Genomic DNA, 18,271 nt, shown 5'->3' with positions numbered 1-18,271 from the left:
CTACCGATGTGCGGATTAGCCGCGACAGCAGCTAAAACACCTACTTGGGCATCATGATTTGTTGCAGGTCGTGATTGATGTTTCACATGTGGCTGAACACTGCTTGTTTCCTTAAATAACGTAACTATCCGGCGAACAGTCCGGACACTTGGATGACGTCGTCCAGGATACCGAGCAGCATACATAGCACACGCCCATTGGGCATTTTGATCACAATAGCCATACATCAACACGATATAGAACTTATCCGCAATTGGTAGATGTCCATTTTAACACGGGTAATGTATCACGAAGCAAATACTGTCCGCACTGGCGGAATGTTACGTGATACCACGTACTTATACGTTTGTGACTATTACAGCGCCGTCTATTACAAAGCGAAAAAAGTGGTCCAAATAAAACATTCATATTTATTTATATACTACACGAATATGTAATAAAAAATGGGGGTTCCTATTTAAAAAATGCAGTTGATATCCGTTTGACCTATGGCAGCGCCATCTGGCGGACCAACCATAGCACCATCTGGTTTCACCTTTCAAGCTAGATGAGTTTCGTTCTTTGTAGTTTTTTCGTTTGATGCTTATTTCGTGATATATTTGGCCTGGTCACTATCAATGGACCACCCTGCATAGTGAAAATAGTAAATATTTGCCGAATACGGCATATCCATCTAATGTGCCATTGACATGTAAACACCATTCGACGGTTTTGCAATACAGCACTAATAGGGATGGTAAGACTAATATCGTCGAGTTAAGCGAATGTGAATGATGTATTCCTTCAAGAACAAGTGGATTTGTTTCTCATTTACGGAGAATGCCAACGAAATTCAGTGTGAGCTAGGCACTTATATGCCGAAAGATATCTTCAACATACTCACCCTACACCTCATACATTTAAATATGTGTATGATAAATTGAGAACAACTGGATCTTTAACGCATTGGAAACATATCTGGCATAGGAAAGTTACTAACGAGAAAGTGTAAATTGGTACTCTTGGTACCTTGGCTTGAGATCCTTGTGTTACTTCGTGTCAAAGACATTATAACAAAGACATTCCAATTAAACTTGGAAGATATGCGAGAGAGAATTTTCAGAGCATATGCTTTGATAAATGCCGAAGTGATAAGGAATACCAGTCAATCCATGATAATAAGATTGCAGCACTGCATTGATACCAGTGGTCATCACTTCGAACACCTTCTGTAAATGGACGTTCATTAGCCGCTATCAGAAAATAAGTGCCAAACTATAGCATCCCATTAAAAAGGGGGGGGGGGGGGTGACCTTCATATCTCTGAAGCGACCCCATCTTGCAACAAAAAAACCAGTGTCATATTATGGCCCCTGTTGTCTCATGTAACTTTTGTCCCACCAACTTTTCAGCTCCTATCATACTTCTGGAGTTATTCTTGGTGACAATAGTTAGTGACTCACCCTGTATAATGGACTAGTTGTGTGGTGTAATGGATAGGATAAGCCCTTGACGTGCCGAAGGTTGTAGGTTCAAATCCCAGAAGATGCTTTCCATTTTATATTTTTAAATCTTTCCATTTTCTGTTTCTAAATATTTATTGAAATGACTTTGATCATTATTTTTCTACAGTTAATTGGTTTAAATGTAATTTTTTATTTTTATTCCTATGTCACATCTTTTTAGTCATTGTATGAATGTTTACATTTGTCTCATTTTTCTCTTTATATGATTCTTTTTCCACTTGGAATTTTTGTGAATGTGAATCTTATTATGTTTATCTATTATAATATTTAAATATTTGAGAGTGGCAATGCATCGGTTAAAAAACAAAAGGCGATATAATCTGTTTATATTCACTGTGCAGTGGTGTCAAAAATATTTCTCATTACAAGATGCCAGATGTGCTTTCTTTTGGTAATTGTCATACAGACATTTAAAACATAGCCTAAATTCCCATTGCTCTATAGGTGGAACAAAACAGATGACAATTTAAATGAAAGAAGGGATTACAAGTAAAATTAAATGAGGAATAGAAATAATAGATGCAATAGCGTCAACAAAAAAATAGGAAGTCAAAACAAAATAAACTAGAGCGAAACTAATACATAAATTAATTGAAATCACATAAACAAAGACTTCAAGCAAAAAAAAAAAAAAAATAATAGGAAAAAAATGAGAGCATATGAAGATGTTGATATGATAACTAAAATGATGTGACAAAAGGAATAGAAATAAAAAATTACATTTAAACCAATTAGTTGAATAAAAGTAATGGTTAAAGTGAGGGTCACTTCGTCCAAAAAAAATAAGCACATGATCAAGGTGGTGTTGGTTGTGTTTTTTGACTACAAAGGTATTATCTATCACAGATTTGTGCCACATGGTCAGATGGTAAACGAGGAAGACTAGTGGGGAATCCTAGTGCGCACGATGGACGCTGTGTGCAGGAAGAGGCCTGAATTGTGGGAAAAACCAGAGTCGGATGTCGCATCGTGACAGTCTGCAGGCTTACGCGTCACTCCTCGTCTGCAGTTATCTAGCAAAACACCACATTCCCATTGTGTCCATCCACCGTATTCTCAGGACCTAGCCCCAGCAGATTTTTCCCTGTTTCCCAAACTGAAAAACACATTGAAAGGACGTCGTTTTCAAACCGTAGAAGAAATACAGGACAATTGACGAGAAACCTGTGTGCCGTCCCACGAAGTGCATTCCAGGAGGCGTTCCAAAACTGGAAGAAACAATGAGAACGGTGTATTATCAGTGGAGAGGACTATTTTGAAGGGAACAATGCTTGAGATGTTGTACAACAAGCAATAAAACTGATACAGCAAAAGTTCTTTTTTTGAATGCTGAGCTGATGGGTTACATTTTAAGGTGACATAGCCACAGGGGAAATGATCACAAAATTTTTATTGTCTTTTATGTATTTTTACCTTTTATGTACTTTTGAAATTTATCAATGCTTTAATCGATATTCATTAAAATATCCTGTTTTAGGTGAAACTAGGTTTCTTCAAAAGGCTATTTTTAAAAAAATTGTAAAAATATAAGTCGAGCAGTGTCTCTTATCTTACAACTCGCATCCTCCAGGACTGGATTTGTGAGCACGAGGGCAAATTGTCGCGCCTCACCTGGCCGCCACAATCGTCAGATCTCAATGTTTCTGAGTCTCTGTGCTCTGCTTCAGAGAGACGGATATTCGGTCGCTATCCTTCTCCGTCATCGTTTTCTGAACCTGCCACTATTTTGCAGGAAGAGTGGTATAAGATTGCTTCGAAAATCGTGCCAGAGCTGTATTTATCCGTTCCGAGATGACTGGGAGCTGTTTTGAATGTCGACATGTTTCCTACACCGTATTTGGCATGCTAGTGTCTTGTGTTTTTGGTGTTTCCATATACCCCCTGTGTGTTTCTTATTTATGTACGTGTGTTGTTCATTACTGTTTGTTATTTTGTTACTTGCTACGACCCATCAAGTCATCTCCAAGTCCTGATGTCATGACGAATGGTGTCCCTTTGTGAACTCCCAGACGTTGTTTTGTTCCTCAGTTATTCCAGTGGTTTCTTTGATGTCTCCTATTCACGTCATCCTGTCTTTTCCTCTCTGTGACCTTCTATCCTTCTGAGCAGTACAGTTTATGGTAGTGAATCTTGGGCTCCTTCTCCAAACATATATTCCAAAAGAATCACTTTTCTTGCTGTCCACTTTTTTTATTGTCGTCTATTCGTATCTGTACAAAGCTGTGGGAAAGATCAAGGTTTTATGTATTTTTATTTGCTCAGTGTTGACAGTTTCACTGCCTGTAGTTACTTGCTTAATTTAATTTTAGTGGATTTTTCAAATTGTTCCATCCTTCCTTCAACAGTGTAAGAGCCGCTTTTTGTTCTCGTGAATCCTAAATGTCTTTATTCCTGTTCTTACAAAGTCAGTAATATAATTTTTGAATCTTCTGTAATGCGGCACCTCTTGTCACAGGAACCCGAGTGTATTATCGTGCAGGGAGAAGATCTGTGTCACGACGCCTTGCAAACTGGAGCGCTACGACCCAGACAGGTAGGAACAAACTTACGTTTCCAGACAGTTTTCTTCTTTCCTCTTCATAGCCATTTATATCTAATTTTAAGACGAAGTTTTGTAGTACCGACAAAACCTGCCACTGGTCTTTAATCGCACTTGACTCTCGTTACGATGATACACACTAGCTCGTGCTAAAGTGTGTACTGCTGCTACTAGTAGGTGCGAGCGTCACATGCGTGCAGATATTGGCTGCTCGACTTCAGAATGTGAAATGTAACAATATTTACACACATATTTATTTTACTCCTGTATAACTTCTATGATTATTTTCAGTGTCATCAAAGTCCATGGTTTCTGACTTCGTATAAACCCAGACACGGAAAGAAAAAAGCTCAATCAGTTATATTTTCCTCTCTAGTATGTTTATTTTACTACTAGCTGTAAGATCTTACTAATATTTAAATAAAGTAAAGTAAAACTGATTTGTATACTTTGCATAGCCTAACATACAATCCATGGTAACAGTGTGGTCAAAGCCAGGAGCACATTATATTTTTGCTGAAGCACAGTAATTGGGTGTGAAACTTTCCCACTTCAGCAAAGACATCGTCAAGTTGCTACGAATCGGAATCTCTAGCTGCAATGACAGTTCCGAATAGTACCTGCACTTGTCGTACAGTATACACGGTATATAAAAAAGAATCATCCTATTTGGCACTACTGTATTTCTGAAAATAATAAACATATACATTGAATTTTGTTTTTTGATGACCTCAAAAAGTTTTTTTTATTTTTTAATTTTATATAGATAGGTGTTAAATACGCTCCCCTTGAGATGCACGGCATGTTAGTGTGGTATTCAAATTGCTCCCACACATGCAGTGAGCATGTCAAGTAATGGCTTCCACAGCTGCTGTTATGCGATGTCTCATTTCACTGACTGTTTTTGGTAATGGAGGCACATAAAGAAAGTCTTTTATAAATCCTCACAAGAAATAATCATGTACCAGCAGGACAGGTGACATAGGAGTCCAGTAATGTAAGGCCGAATGGTTTGGTCCAGTGCAGCCGATCCGTCGTTCACTAATCCTTTGACTTTTAAATTCCCACACTTCCGGATGCCAGTGTGGAGATGGCCCATCCTGTTGGTAAATGAAGTCGTTCGAATCAGTCTCCGACTGCGGGAAAAGAAAGTTCTTAAGCATATTGAGATATGTGCTTCCTGTAACACTGTTCTCGGAAAAGAAAAATGGACCGTACACCTTTTCCCGCGAAGCTGCTCAAAACACATTAAAATTTGGAGAGACCCTCCCATGTTGTACAACTTCATGTGGTTGTTACATACTTCATATTCTCACATTACGACAGTTCACCATTCCATTTAAATCAAATGTTGGCTTGTCACTAAACACTAAGTGTGCAAGAAAACTGTCATTCGCCATTTTGCCTAGAATGAAATTACAGAGCTCCACACATTGTTTGTCACCTTCACGAAGGGCATGCATTGCAGTAGCTGCATTTTATGTGATTTCATGTGTAAACATCGAGCAACACATGCCAGATGGACATTGAGAGCATGCCGAGATGTCGAAATGCACAGTGAATGGATTTCAGTTGACGCCTTGTGAAACTATGGTTGACGCATTCAACGTCTGTGTCAGACACTCGAGGACTTTGTTCTGTCTTTACACAACCAACCTGTTTCGTGGAATTGTTCATGCCATCATCCAATGCTCTGTATTACTGACACGCACTGCGCAAAATGTAGAACACAAAACTTTTTTTGTTGTTCCGACACCATTTTTACTAGAACTGAAGTGGGTGCACACTGCTGACCTAGCAGGAACAGTGTAAAACTCGAGAGTGTGCTCTTTCCAACAGTACGTTGTTCACGCACATATCTCAAATAACATAATAGTTCGGTTTTTTAAAATCTGATGATTCTTTTTGATTCACCCTGTAGTACTAACTGGGCCTCAAACCGCAGCTGCTTGCAGTAGTCTGCATTTTGGCAATATCCTTATAGATAGAAAGGAGGAACATTTATAGGAATATAATTACTATTATATCCTGCCTCTGTGGTTTTGTAAATGTTGGCTAAGTTCTTAGATGGACTTAACAGTCATAAAATTTAGGAAATACAATTTTGTAATAAATTATGCTCCTAAAGATTTTTTTAAATAAACTAAAACAATCCATCAAACAATGTAAAATCCTGGATGGAATATAACAATATTATGAAAAGGAAAGTTGCTACTCCTGCTGAGTTGTAAGTAGGCACAATAAAAAGACTGTCACAAATAACCTTTTGCCCAGCAAGGTCTTCGTCTGTTACTAAAACAATCCGTGTTAGATACTGGAACCTTTCTTTAAAGAATTGTTCCACCTGGAAATCAGTCTTGATTTTTTTTACCCTATCAGTAATAACTGAGTCTGCCAGATTCTTTAAAATGGCAGCTATTTGTGCCAACAGCTCTTCAATAACAAAAACTGGCAAGAAATAATTAAATTATTTAAAAAAAATAATAATGTGTACATATAATAATCTTCCACTTGCGGAATATTTAAGATTGGGATCATTTATTAACTGTCTTTCAGAACAGATTTGGTTTTTTGCGTATAAAAGCATTTAAATGAAAGCTCAGTTCGTGAACTACATTTACATTTAAAGACAATTCCAACACGTTGCACAATACCCAGTTCAAAAGTATTCTTATCAGTATGAAAAAATACATATATGATAATTATTGATTGGTTCTGATTGATTATAAGTCCCTGTGTTCACTCATCAGTATTTCACAAAATGACTACTAGCAGTACACAGCGCATTGCCTTATCAGAGCCAGCCCAGGGAAGGACGAGAAATCAAGTGAGTAAAATTAAGCTTCCTCCTCCACACACTTAAGTTTCAATGTCAAGTAAAATTGTGGCATTTGCCGTACAAAGCTATATACTATAAATACATGATTTTTTTCCCTTCTTCTTCTTCTCCCCCCCCCCTCCCCCCCCCCCCCCCGACCCCCACTCCCACCCCACTCATAAATGTACTTGCACATTTGAAACATGCAAAGACAGTAATTCCATGTTGTGGACACTCCTGGAGAGGATGATGTAACCTGCTGGCCGGTAGGCATGTCTCACAGTTTGCAGAAAGCCAGCAGCACAGGAAGGTATTTTTCTTGTGATGAAATACAGATTGTAGTACTGAGAAGTGACAAAAGGTGTTAGTATTTCTTCTTATCAGCTAAAGTAAATACCACAACTTTGTAATAAAATCAGAATGAAGTAACAAAATTGGTGCTAGGATCCTTCCCCAAACTAACATTGAAAAAGAATTGATTTTTTTGCTATGTATTCTTTTCATTGCTGGTGACTCACATTGATATGACCCTGTGGAACCACCATAGTTTCAGACATTTTTATTGTGGTCAGTAGGGACAGTTTTGTTTCCTTTAGCGAGAGGTTTAATTTAATTGTAGCCACATTTACAAGCTATACTGTTCTTATTTCCTCATTGCGGAGCTGCTTTTTCTCGTTATCGATACTACAAAATATATATTTAATGATTTTCTTAGTGGTTTCTCCACCTATCACCACAATAGTCATAATTACTGGTACTTTGGTGTAAATAATGTAATTTTTTAATCATTTCATAATGTAGCATCTTCTGTCACAGGAACCCGAGTGTATTATCGTGCAGAAAGAGGTCGACGACGTGCGACCCAGACTTCTGGAAACCACACAGGTAGGAAGGACTATTTATATCTCATTTTTAGATACAATTTTGTTGTGCCAACGAGAAACCTGACTCTGGCTCTGATCGTACTTAACTCTCGTGTGTAGCTTGTTGAGCTCCAGCCCTACATGAGAAGTCATTACTTTCCAGCAGTTAAATTATACGTGTTTCACGGAGATACTGAAATACCTGAAATGTCAAACCGTGGGAAAGCTAGGTCGATGTGTGTGTTCCCAATAAACTATACACGTGCCCCGTTGTATTTGTCGAGCTGCCGAGCTTCGCAGAATCTCGATTGGACGCCGATGTCAACTGAATCAGAACTCTGACAACTTGAAGGTGCAATTGGACTTTATTACAAGTTCGCTGTGCGTCTGACATTAATGTAGTATGCATCTTTATGTGGGACACCCAGTTGAAATTATAACGTTCAACCATTTAAACAAAATGCTATTATAAAAAGATTCAGTGTATCTTGACATTATTATTATGTTCGCCTTGTTGATATTCCTGGGAGCTGGGCACGGCACAGCAGTCTCCTTGCTGCACTTGCAGTGACGTCAAGCGTAGCGCTACTCCTTGTCTCTCCACGAAGTCCATCAGGAATACCTCAAGCAAATTAATATACATAATATAGATAGATTTAACTCTCAACATGACTTTTCTAGTCATTTTTACCAAAACACATAAGTATGTACACATGTTCATTTATATGTCGAATAAGTACGGAATTTTCCTATCAATCGAATTGTTTCCTTTTCTGAAACTCTTATCAATAAAATAATGGGAAATGTCACAAGCTCTCAAGCTCTGAATGTAGATGAAAACTATCCTGCTAAAGCTTCCTCGTATTGTTCGGGGAACCAACATCGACACTTTATAGACTGAGCCTGAGCGTAGATCGGGCTACGGTTTTCTCCGTGTGCGAGTAATCTGTCGCTCTAAAACTGAACTGGTTGCGTACGACGACGACGTACGTATGTCTCGCTACCTGTGGATGCGTCTCTGTGAACAATCTGGTAAGCGCTTAAGTCTGAATTGCCGAAAAGTTGCGCAATCCAAATGTACCTTTCTCTCTCTCCCTCTACTTTATCGTCAATCCTTTCTGGACTTCAAAAATCTAATTCCGCCTTTCACTGTTGTCTGATACTGTGAAGAGACAATTGTTTCTCCTTATTTGTCTATTATTACTTGCAAATTTAGAATTCCTCCTCCTGGATTCTCACTGTTTCCTAGAGTCATATTGATCTTAGCTGAATTTGTGGAGTACATGGACAGTTTGTCTCTTCCCCTCCTATTGTTGTTGTTGTGGTCTTCAGTCCAGAGACTGGTTTGATGCAGCTCTCCATGCTACTCTATCCTGTGCAAGCTCCTTCATCTCCGAGTACCTACTGCAACCTACATCCTTTTGAATCTGTTTAGTGTATTCATTTCTTGGTCTCCCTCTGTGATTTTTACCCTCCACGCTGCCCTCCAATACTAAATTGGTGATCCCTTTGATGCCTCAGAACATGCCCTACCAACCGATCCCTTCTCCTAGTCAAGTTGTGCCACAAATTTCTCTTCTCTCTAATTCTATTCAACACCTCCTCATTAATTATGTGATCTACCCATCTAATCTTCAGCATTCTTCTGTAGCACCACATTTCGAAAGCTTGTATTCTCTTCTTGTGTAAACTATTTATCGTCCACATTTCACTTCCATTCACAGCTACACTCCATACAAATACTTTCAGAAACGACTTCCTGACACTTAAATCTATACTCGATGTTAACAAATTTCTCTTCTTCAGAAACGCTTTACTTCCCATTGCCAGTCTACATTTTATAGCCTCTCTACTTCGACCATCATCAGTTATTTTGCTCCCCAAATAGCAAAACTCCTTTACTACTTTAACTGTCTCATTTCCTAATCTAATTCCCCCAGCATCACCCGACTTAATTTGACTACACTCCATTATCCTCGATTTGCTTTTCTTGATGTTCATCTTATATCCTCCTTTCAAGACACTGTCCATTCCGTTCAACTGCTCATCCAAGTCCATTGCTGTCTCTGACAGAATTACAATGTCATCGGCAAACCTCAGAGATTTTATTTCTTCTCCGTCGATTTTAATTCTTCTCCGAATTTTTCTTTTGTTTCGTTTACTGCTTGCTCAATACACAGATTGAATAACATCAGGGAGAGGCTACAACCCTGTCTCACTCCCTTCCCAACCACTGCTTCCCTTTTGTGCCCCTCGACTGCCATCTGGTTTCTGTACAAATTGTAAATAGCTTTTCGCTGCCTGTAGTTTACTCCTGCCACCTTAATTTGAAAGAGAGTATACCAGTCAACATTGTTGAAAGCTTTCTCCAAGTCTACAAATGCTAGAAACTTAGGTTTGCCTTACCTTAATCTGTTTTCTAAGATACTTCGTTGGGTCAGTATTGCCTCATGTGTTCCAATATTTCTACGGAATCCAAACTGATCTTCCCCGAGGTCGGCTTCTACTAGTTTTTCCATTTGTCTGTGAAGAATTCACATTAGTATTTTGCAGCCGTGACTTATTAAACTGATAGTTCAGTAATTTTCACATCTGTCAACACCTGCTTTCTTTGGGATTGGAATTATTATATTCTTCTTGAAGTCTGAGGGTATTTCGCCTGTTTCATACATCTTGCTCACCAGATGGTAGAGTTTTGTCAGGACTGGCTCTCCCAAGGCCATCAGTAGTTCTAATGGAATGTTATCTACTCCCGGGGCCTTGTTTCGACTCAGGTCTTTCAGTGCTCTGTCAAACTCTTCACGCAGTATTGTGTCTCCTATTTCATCTTCATCTACATTCTCTTCCATTTCCATAATATTGTCTTCAAGCACATCGCCCTTGTATAGACGCTCTATATACTCCTTCGCACTTTCTGCTTTCCCTTCTTTGCTTAGAACTGGGTTTCCATCTGAGCTCTTGATATTCTTGCAAGTGGTTCTCCTTTCTCCAAAGGTCTGTTTAATTTTGCTGTAGGCAGTATCTATGTTACCCCTAGTGATATGCGCCTCTACATCCTTACATTTGTCCTCTAGCCATCCCTGCTTAGCCATTTTGCACTTCCTGTCGATCTCATTTTTGAAACATTTGTATTCATTTTTGCCTGCTTCATTTACTGCATTTTTGTATTTTCTCTTAATTAAATTCAATATATCTTCTGTTACCCAAGGATTTCTTCTAGCCCTCATCTTTTTACCTACTTGATCCTCTGCTACCTTCACTATTTCGTCTCTCAAAGCTACCCATTCTTTCTTTCCCCCATTCTTGTCTATCGTTCCCTAATGCTCTCCCTGAAGCTCTCTACAACCTCTGGTTCTTTCAATTTATGCAGGTCCCATATCCTCAATTTCCCACCTTTTTGCAGTTTCTTCAGTTTTAATCTACAGTTCATAACCAATAGATTGTGGTCAGAGTCCACATATGTCCCTGGAAATGTCTTAAAATTTAAAACCTGGTTCCTGAATCTCTGTCTTACCATTATATAATCTATCTGATACCTTCCAGTATCTCCAGGCTTCTTGCATGTATACAACCTTATTCCGTATGTTTGCACCTCTGTTAACAGCCCGCAGTAGCGCACTGTGTCAAACGCTTTTCGGAAATCTGGGAATATAGAATCTGCATTTTGCCCTTCGTCCATACTTCTCAGTATATCTTGCGAGAAAAGGGTATGCTGAGTTTTGCACGGGTGACGCTTTCTAAAACCACGTTGATACACGGACATAAGTTTCTCGCTCTCAAAAAAGTTTGTTATATTCGAACTCAGAATATGTTCAAAAATTCTGCATCAAACAGAAGCTAGGGATATTGGTCTGTAATTTTGTGGGTCCATTCTTTTATCTTTCTTAACGAACTTTTTCCAGTTGCTTGGGCCTTTGTGCTGTGTGAGATATTCACGATAAATGCAAACTAAGTAAGGGGTCAGTGCCCTAGAGTACTCTTCGTAAAACCGAATTAGGATTCCAGTGGACCTGGTGATTTATTCGTTTTCAAATTTTTCGGTTGCTTCTCTAGGCCAGATATTCTTATCACGATGTCGTCCGTACGGGAGTCTGCCTGATGGTCAAATGACAGTATGCTTGTACGGTTCACCTGTGTGAATAATTTCATGAACGGGAAATTTAAAACATTGACTATTGTTTTGCTATCTTCAACTGCCACACCAAAGTGGTCAGCGAGGGACTGAACAGAAACCTTAGACCTGCTTAGCGGTTTTATGTAAGACGAGAAGTTTCTCGGGTTCTCTGCCAGATGTTTTGCTAAAGTGTGACGGTGATAGTTGTCGTATGGTTTTTGCATAGATCTTCCCACAGATGCACGAATCTCTACTAGCCTTCACTTGTCATCATTTGTGCGTTCCCTTTTGAACCGAGAGTGTAACTGCCTCTGCTTCCTCAGTATCGTACGAATTTCGTTATTAAAGCATCGCAGGTCTCTACCATCCTTTATCCACTTACTAAATGCAGACTGGCAATGGCAAGGAAAGCGTTTCTGAAGAAGAGAAATTTGTTAACATTGGGTATAGATTGAAGTGTCAGGAAGTCGTTTCTGAAAGTATTTGTACGGAGTGTAGCCATGTATGGAAGTGAAACGTGGACGATAAATAGTTTAGACAAAGAGAGAATAGAAGCTTTTGAAATGTGGTGCTACAGAAGAATGCTGAAGATTGGATGGGTAGATCACATAACTAATGAGGAGGTATTGAATAGGATTGGGGAGAAGAGAAATTTGTGGCACAACTTGACTAGAAGAAGGGATCGCTTGGTAGGACCTGTTTTGAGGTATAAAGGGATCACCAATTTAGTACTGGAGGGCAGCGAGGAGGGTAAAAATCGTAGAGGGAGACCAAGAGACGAATACACTAAGCAGATTCAGAAGGATGTAGGTTGCAGTAGGTCCTGGGAGATGAAGAAGCTTGCACAGGATAGAGTAGCATGGAGAGCTGCATCAAACCAGTCTCAGGACTGAAGACCACAACAACAACATCCACTTACTAGGCACATAACTCTGGAGACTACGATTTACAACCTGCTTAAACTTTGCCCGTAATTCCCCCGCACCGAGCGAGGTGGCGCAGTGGTTAGCACACTGGACTCGCATTCGGGAGGACGACGGTTCGATCCCGTCTCCGGCCATCCTGATTTAGGTTTTCCGTGATTTCCCTAAATCGCTTCAGGCAAATGCCGGGATGGTTCCTTTGAAAGGGCACGGCCGATTTCCTTCCCCATCCTTCCCTCACCCGAGCTTGCGCTCCATCTCTAATGACCTCGTTGTCGACGGGACGTTAAACACTAATCTCCTCCTCCGTAATTCCCCTACATCTATCTTATTACGTAACGCCAGTTCACTGTCTAAGTGAGATGCTAATAATTGCTTATCCACTTTATCTGGCAGAAACACTCACCTATCTTTCTCGGCTGATTTATTAGCTTTCATAATTACAGTCGCCGTAATGATATCAGAATCACTCCGCCGATAACATCTGGCACTACAAATATGTAGTTACAAGGTCTAAGAGATTAGGTGTGAGATATTTCCATTGTGTGTGGGCCACAGAAACAGCTGCTTAAGACTGTTTTCAAAAAACGTGTTCGAAAGTACTTCGCAAGATTGTCTGTGTGTGCCCTCCCAGAATGAATAGAAAGACCTCTTCGTGTATACTCGGTAGGCTCCAAATAGTGTTGCACGATCTGAGATTTTACACGCTACTGGCCGTAGACTTTCTTAGAATGGCTCTAGAACTCTCACAGTGGAACTAGGTAGCTGGTAAAAACATCCAACAATTCACTCGATTCCACCTAGACCTGTTATACGTGATGAGTTAATTTCACTATCACGTTTAACTTTGGCTTCAACATTGACAATATTTTTGTCAACTACAGCGAACACTTCGCCTCTGTGGCTTCTAATCTGTCTTTCTGATATATGTCCTGCGACTTTCTAAATATCCCAGAGGTTTTTACTTTAGGTTTCAGCCAGCTCTCGGTCTCTAGTAATTTGATCGCTAAAAGTTACCTGGAGGGCAGTAAGTTTGTGAACTTTGTTAGTATACTTTGACAAGTTACAAATGAAATTTTTATAGTTGAAGCGTCTTTAATCTGAATGTGATCTGACTTCTCTTTCTGTGTAACATCTGGTCATAGTCCACCGAACAATCTCAAACTACCGCCTAGCTCCGTGTGCTCTCCACAAGTACTCGGCTACCCGAGCAGCTGCTTCCTCTGTGTGGTGCTCCCCTGACCTGTCGAGGGGAATCTTACAGACCTCCGGCCGATAATGCGGGTCTAGAAATCTGTAGCGGAGACTCTCGCAGAGTCTGCGAAGCCTCCGGCCGAGACCCTCCGCTCGGCTCCGAACAGGGGACGCCTGTCGGCTCTCGGAACACGGTGCTACGAACTGCGAGCTCCGCTCGCACCCCGTGTGCGAGGCCGGCGGTCTTCACCACCTCTGCCAGCCAGACGTAAGAACTGAGGACGGCCTCAGAACCCACGCCACAGACACTGTCGGCACTGCGAGCCACAACTCGCGGACGACCGAGTCCCGCACACTCGATAGCCGCGGGCGGGGCACCCTCCACGTCTCGGACGAGGCCCACCGGCAGCCGTAACGAGTGTACACTCGCTTTCTTTCCGGACCTTAATGCTATCTTCCTAAGGGGCACCGTAAAGCACCTGACGTCGGAGCTCCCGGGAACTAGCGGCCCCCTGGCCACGTGTGCCCGCTCGGACCGTGCCGAAGGGGCAGCCACGTGTTCACTCACTGACTGACCAGTCAGCCTTCTGCCTCGAGTGACGTGAATGCGTTACCGCCCGCCACTCGCCCTGCCGTGAAGGTGGATCCACTGCATCCGGGTCACTAGCAGGTTCCTCGGCAGCAGAGTTCTGGACAAAACGAGTGGCACCTCGGGTGTCCTGTGTGACGTGCCAGGTTCTCTGACACTGCCAAGCTCTGTGAGGCAGCAGACTGAAGGTGGCCGCCTGTAGCCAAAAGTGCGTTCGGCTGTTCGCGAACTGCGGCCAGCTCCTCCCGAGTCTGCGCACGGCACGGCGCGGCACGCGTGCTGTCTGTCCTGGCGAGACCAGCTGAAGAAGTGAACTGTAGAACTGGACAGAAACCTAGATACGAGGGTTGTTTCTAAAGTTCTCAGAACAGAATATAAAAATAGTACTCCATAACTGAAACTTTTTTTTTATTTTTCAGTGTAGTCTCCTTGTAGATTAATTTACTCGGTCCGACGATGTTCCGATTCCTTGATCCCATCTCGAAAATGACTTTCCTCCAGGCCTGCAAAATAGTTATTGACTTGGGTTATCAATTCTTTGTTTGAAGTGAATCTTTTATCACCAAGAAAAATATTCAGTTTCGGGAAGAGATGGAAGTCTGATGGAGTCATATAGACAGTTGTGGCAGCAATTTGTACCTTAGTTCTTGTAATTTTGCGTGGCGACAGCACACGTGTGTGGGCACGCATTGTCTCGATGGAAGATGACTTTCTTCCTTGCTGAACCTAGCCATTTTTCACATATCTTTTGTTACAACTTGTCCCTGAGGTTGGCGTAGTATTCTCCAGTAATTGTTTGCCCTGTGTAGAGAGAATCTACAAACAGAATCCCCTTCACATCCCAGAACGCTGGTGCCGTGACCTTTCCCGCCGAAGGAATCGTCTTTGCTTTCTTTCGTGGTGGAGAGTACTGCTTTGACTTTTGTTTCATGTGTGGTCACGAACCAGCACAAAAAACGGACCAAACATTGTTCTGATATGTCCCTACTCGCGCGTTTTTGATACAGCGTCAAGAGTCGTGGCACCTATCTTGCAGATAATTTCATAATTTCTAATTCTTCAGTTAAAATGTAATATACCCTTTCAGATGACACCTGGAAAGTGTGAGCAGTTTCACGTACTTTCAATCGGCAATTCTCTGTAACCATTTTGTGCACTTTTGGAATGATTTCTGGAGTAGTGACACATCTTGGCCGACCACTGCGCAGATCATCATCTAAGCCCTCCCAGCCAAATTTGAATTCATTTGTCCACTTGGCAAGGGATGAATATGAAGGACCAGAGTTCCCAGTGTATTCTGGAAGTCGTCCTTTGCTTTTGTACCTCCCCTCCCCCCTACCCCCCCCCTCCCCCGCCCCCATTTTCGCAAATCACTACATGGAAAGAACAGAGCCACGTCACCAGCACAGCTCTCTTCCAAGATCACTGACCTGTCACGTGTTTACAGGCAACAGTCCAGCGAAGATCACGTGAACAACTCATTGCACTAGTGCTGACCTCTCGTGGTGATTCCAAGAACTTTTCAAACCACCCTTGTATGCACTTGCTTCCCTCCTGATGTGTCACCACTGGACACTGATGTTTTAAGGGGACCAGGACATTATGAGGACCCAAAAAACTGAAGTTTATGTAATAAAATTTGTGATTCTTCCTGTTCTAAAATTATACACTTCATATATAGTGTAGTACCTCATCATTTTTATGTTTAAATGCGTTTCTAAGGCAGATTCAGCCCACGAATTCCTAATTGTCTCTTTGTTTAATTTTGGGGCCGCTATTTCCGTAGCAATTCGTTTGTGTAATATCCTTGAAGGACATATTGACTGTAGTATGAGCAGGGATTTATTGCAGTCGATCTTTCTATTGAAAAAGGTAGATTACTTGAGTTTATTTACATTTCTTACTTGACTGTGTATTTCAACCATTCATATTCCAAAATGCCAAAAATGAATAAGTTCAATTCCGGTCCTAAATTTTACGGTAATCACCACGAGTGTGTCATTGGAAAACGTAAACCTGAAGAAATGGCTACACTGCAGCAAAGTGGGGTTAGGCCTAAAAGCTCGCCGGGCAGTGCTTCCGAACACAAATTGCAGCATCTTACTGAAAATGAACAAGAGGTTGGTGTTGTCAGAGATGAAAATAAAGGTTACATTTTAATTAGTAAGTGAAAGTTTTCAGAATTAGTTGTGTCTGTTACTAAACGTTAATACTGTAAGTTAGAAATCCCTTATGTTTAGTGAAGATCTAAGAGAAGAGGCCTATTCAGCAAAATTGTAGTGGAATGTCAAGTGTGTGAAGTAATGAAATGTACGATGTCATCTCCAACAACATGCAAGATGAAGAGGATATTCTCCTTGCTTATGCCACGAGGTATATTTGGAAGGGGAGTGAAGCAGCCCAGATGTTCTGTACTACCACAGATCTCCCACCACCACCTGTTAAATTTGAGAGGTATTATAACAAACTGCCTATTGGCTTCTGTCTCGGGTTCTTCGGCCGACATTCATCTAATGATTTTTCTGGCGTTTCGCCAGCACGAGTGGCTGGCATTGTCAAAGCTTCACCCTCCATTGCCGGTGGTGAACTGGAGCCGAGCTCACGGCCGCAGACTATATGTGCCTGGCGCGCCAACGTCCGAGGGCTTCTCCGCAGTCATTTCCGGTGCGGTTCTGCTCTTGCTACCTGCGACGGTCATTCGCTGCAGTACGGGAAGCCAGGATCCGTTTATCGTGGAAGTAGAAAAGGACAAGAAACTGCTATTTCTAGATGTGCTGGTCACAAGGGACGGCGAAAACCTGGGACACAGCGTGTATCAAAAACAGACAGACACGCCGGCCGAAGTGGCCGTGCGGTTAAAGGCGCTGCAGTCTGGAACCGCAAGACCGCTACGGTCGCAGGTTCAAATCCTGCCTCGGGCTTGGATGTTTGTGATGTCCTTAGGTTAGTTAGGTTTAACTAGTTATAAGTTCTAGGGGACTAATGACCTCAGCAGTTGAGTCCCATAGTGCTCAGAGCCATTTTTTTTTTAAACCGACACACACGGACCGGTACCTGCACAAACTGTCAAACCACCACCCGAGCCAGAAAAGAGGCATGATTAGTACGCTTGTAACGAGAGCAGGACGAATATGTGAGCCGCTACACCTCAAACGAGAAATGCAACACCTGGAAACTGTTCTGAGGAGCAATGGGTACTCCACAAATTATATCAGAAGTGTAACAGAGCCAAACACTTGGCGAAGTAAGGAACCAGAAAAAGAAATGTCGGGTACGGCCTTTCTGCCATACATTCCCAGAGTGACGGACAGAATCGGCCGTATATTGCGCAAACATGGCGTAAAGACAATTTTCAAACCGAGAAGGAAGATCAAAGAATGTCTTAGATCGGCGAAGGAGAAAAGGGACCCACTTGCAATGTCGGGAATATACCGTATACCGTGCACATGCGGAAAAGTTTATGTCGGAATGACTGGACGATCCATCAACACCAGGATCAAAGAGCATAAGCGACATTGCAGGTTGGGGCAGGTGGGGAAATCGGCCGTGGCAGAGCACGCACTGAATGAGACCGACCACGTAATAAAATTCGCCGACACGGAAGTTCTGGCTGTAGAGAAGCACTATCACACGCGCTTGTTCAGAGAAGCTGTAGAAATACAAAAACACGCGAACAGTTTGAACAAGAAAGAGGAAAGCCTTAAGGTCAACGGATCCTGGCTTCCC

At 41.6% G+C, this 18,271-nt stretch overlaps 1 protein-coding gene across 3 annotated transcripts in view; it reads left to right on the top strand.

Moving 5' to 3' along the window:
- Nucleotides 1–18,271, top strand: part of LOC126213520 (zinc finger protein 436-like) — a 189,674-nt gene that overhangs the window by 105,301 nt on the left and 66,102 nt on the right. For 2 of the 3 annotated variants that reach the window (XM_049941352.1, XM_049941351.1), the window contains 2 exons: nucleotides 3,961–4,038; nucleotides 7,679–7,747. In XM_049941352.1, the coding sequence (XP_049797309.1) occupies nucleotides 3,961–4,038; nucleotides 7,679–7,747 (147 nt within the window). The remainder of the gene's footprint in view (nucleotides 1–3,960; nucleotides 4,039–7,678; nucleotides 7,748–18,271) is intronic. The other variant, XM_049941353.1, reaches the window with a different exon arrangement.

This window comes from Schistocerca nitens, chromosome 11 (assembly GCF_023898315.1).
Source record: "Schistocerca nitens isolate TAMUIC-IGC-003100 chromosome 11, iqSchNite1.1, whole genome shotgun sequence".
Lineage (NCBI taxonomy): Eukaryota > Metazoa > Arthropoda > Insecta > Orthoptera > Acrididae > Schistocerca > Schistocerca nitens.
The sequence above is the reverse complement of the archived record's forward strand: the minus strand, read 5'-3'. Positions and strand labels throughout refer to the sequence as shown.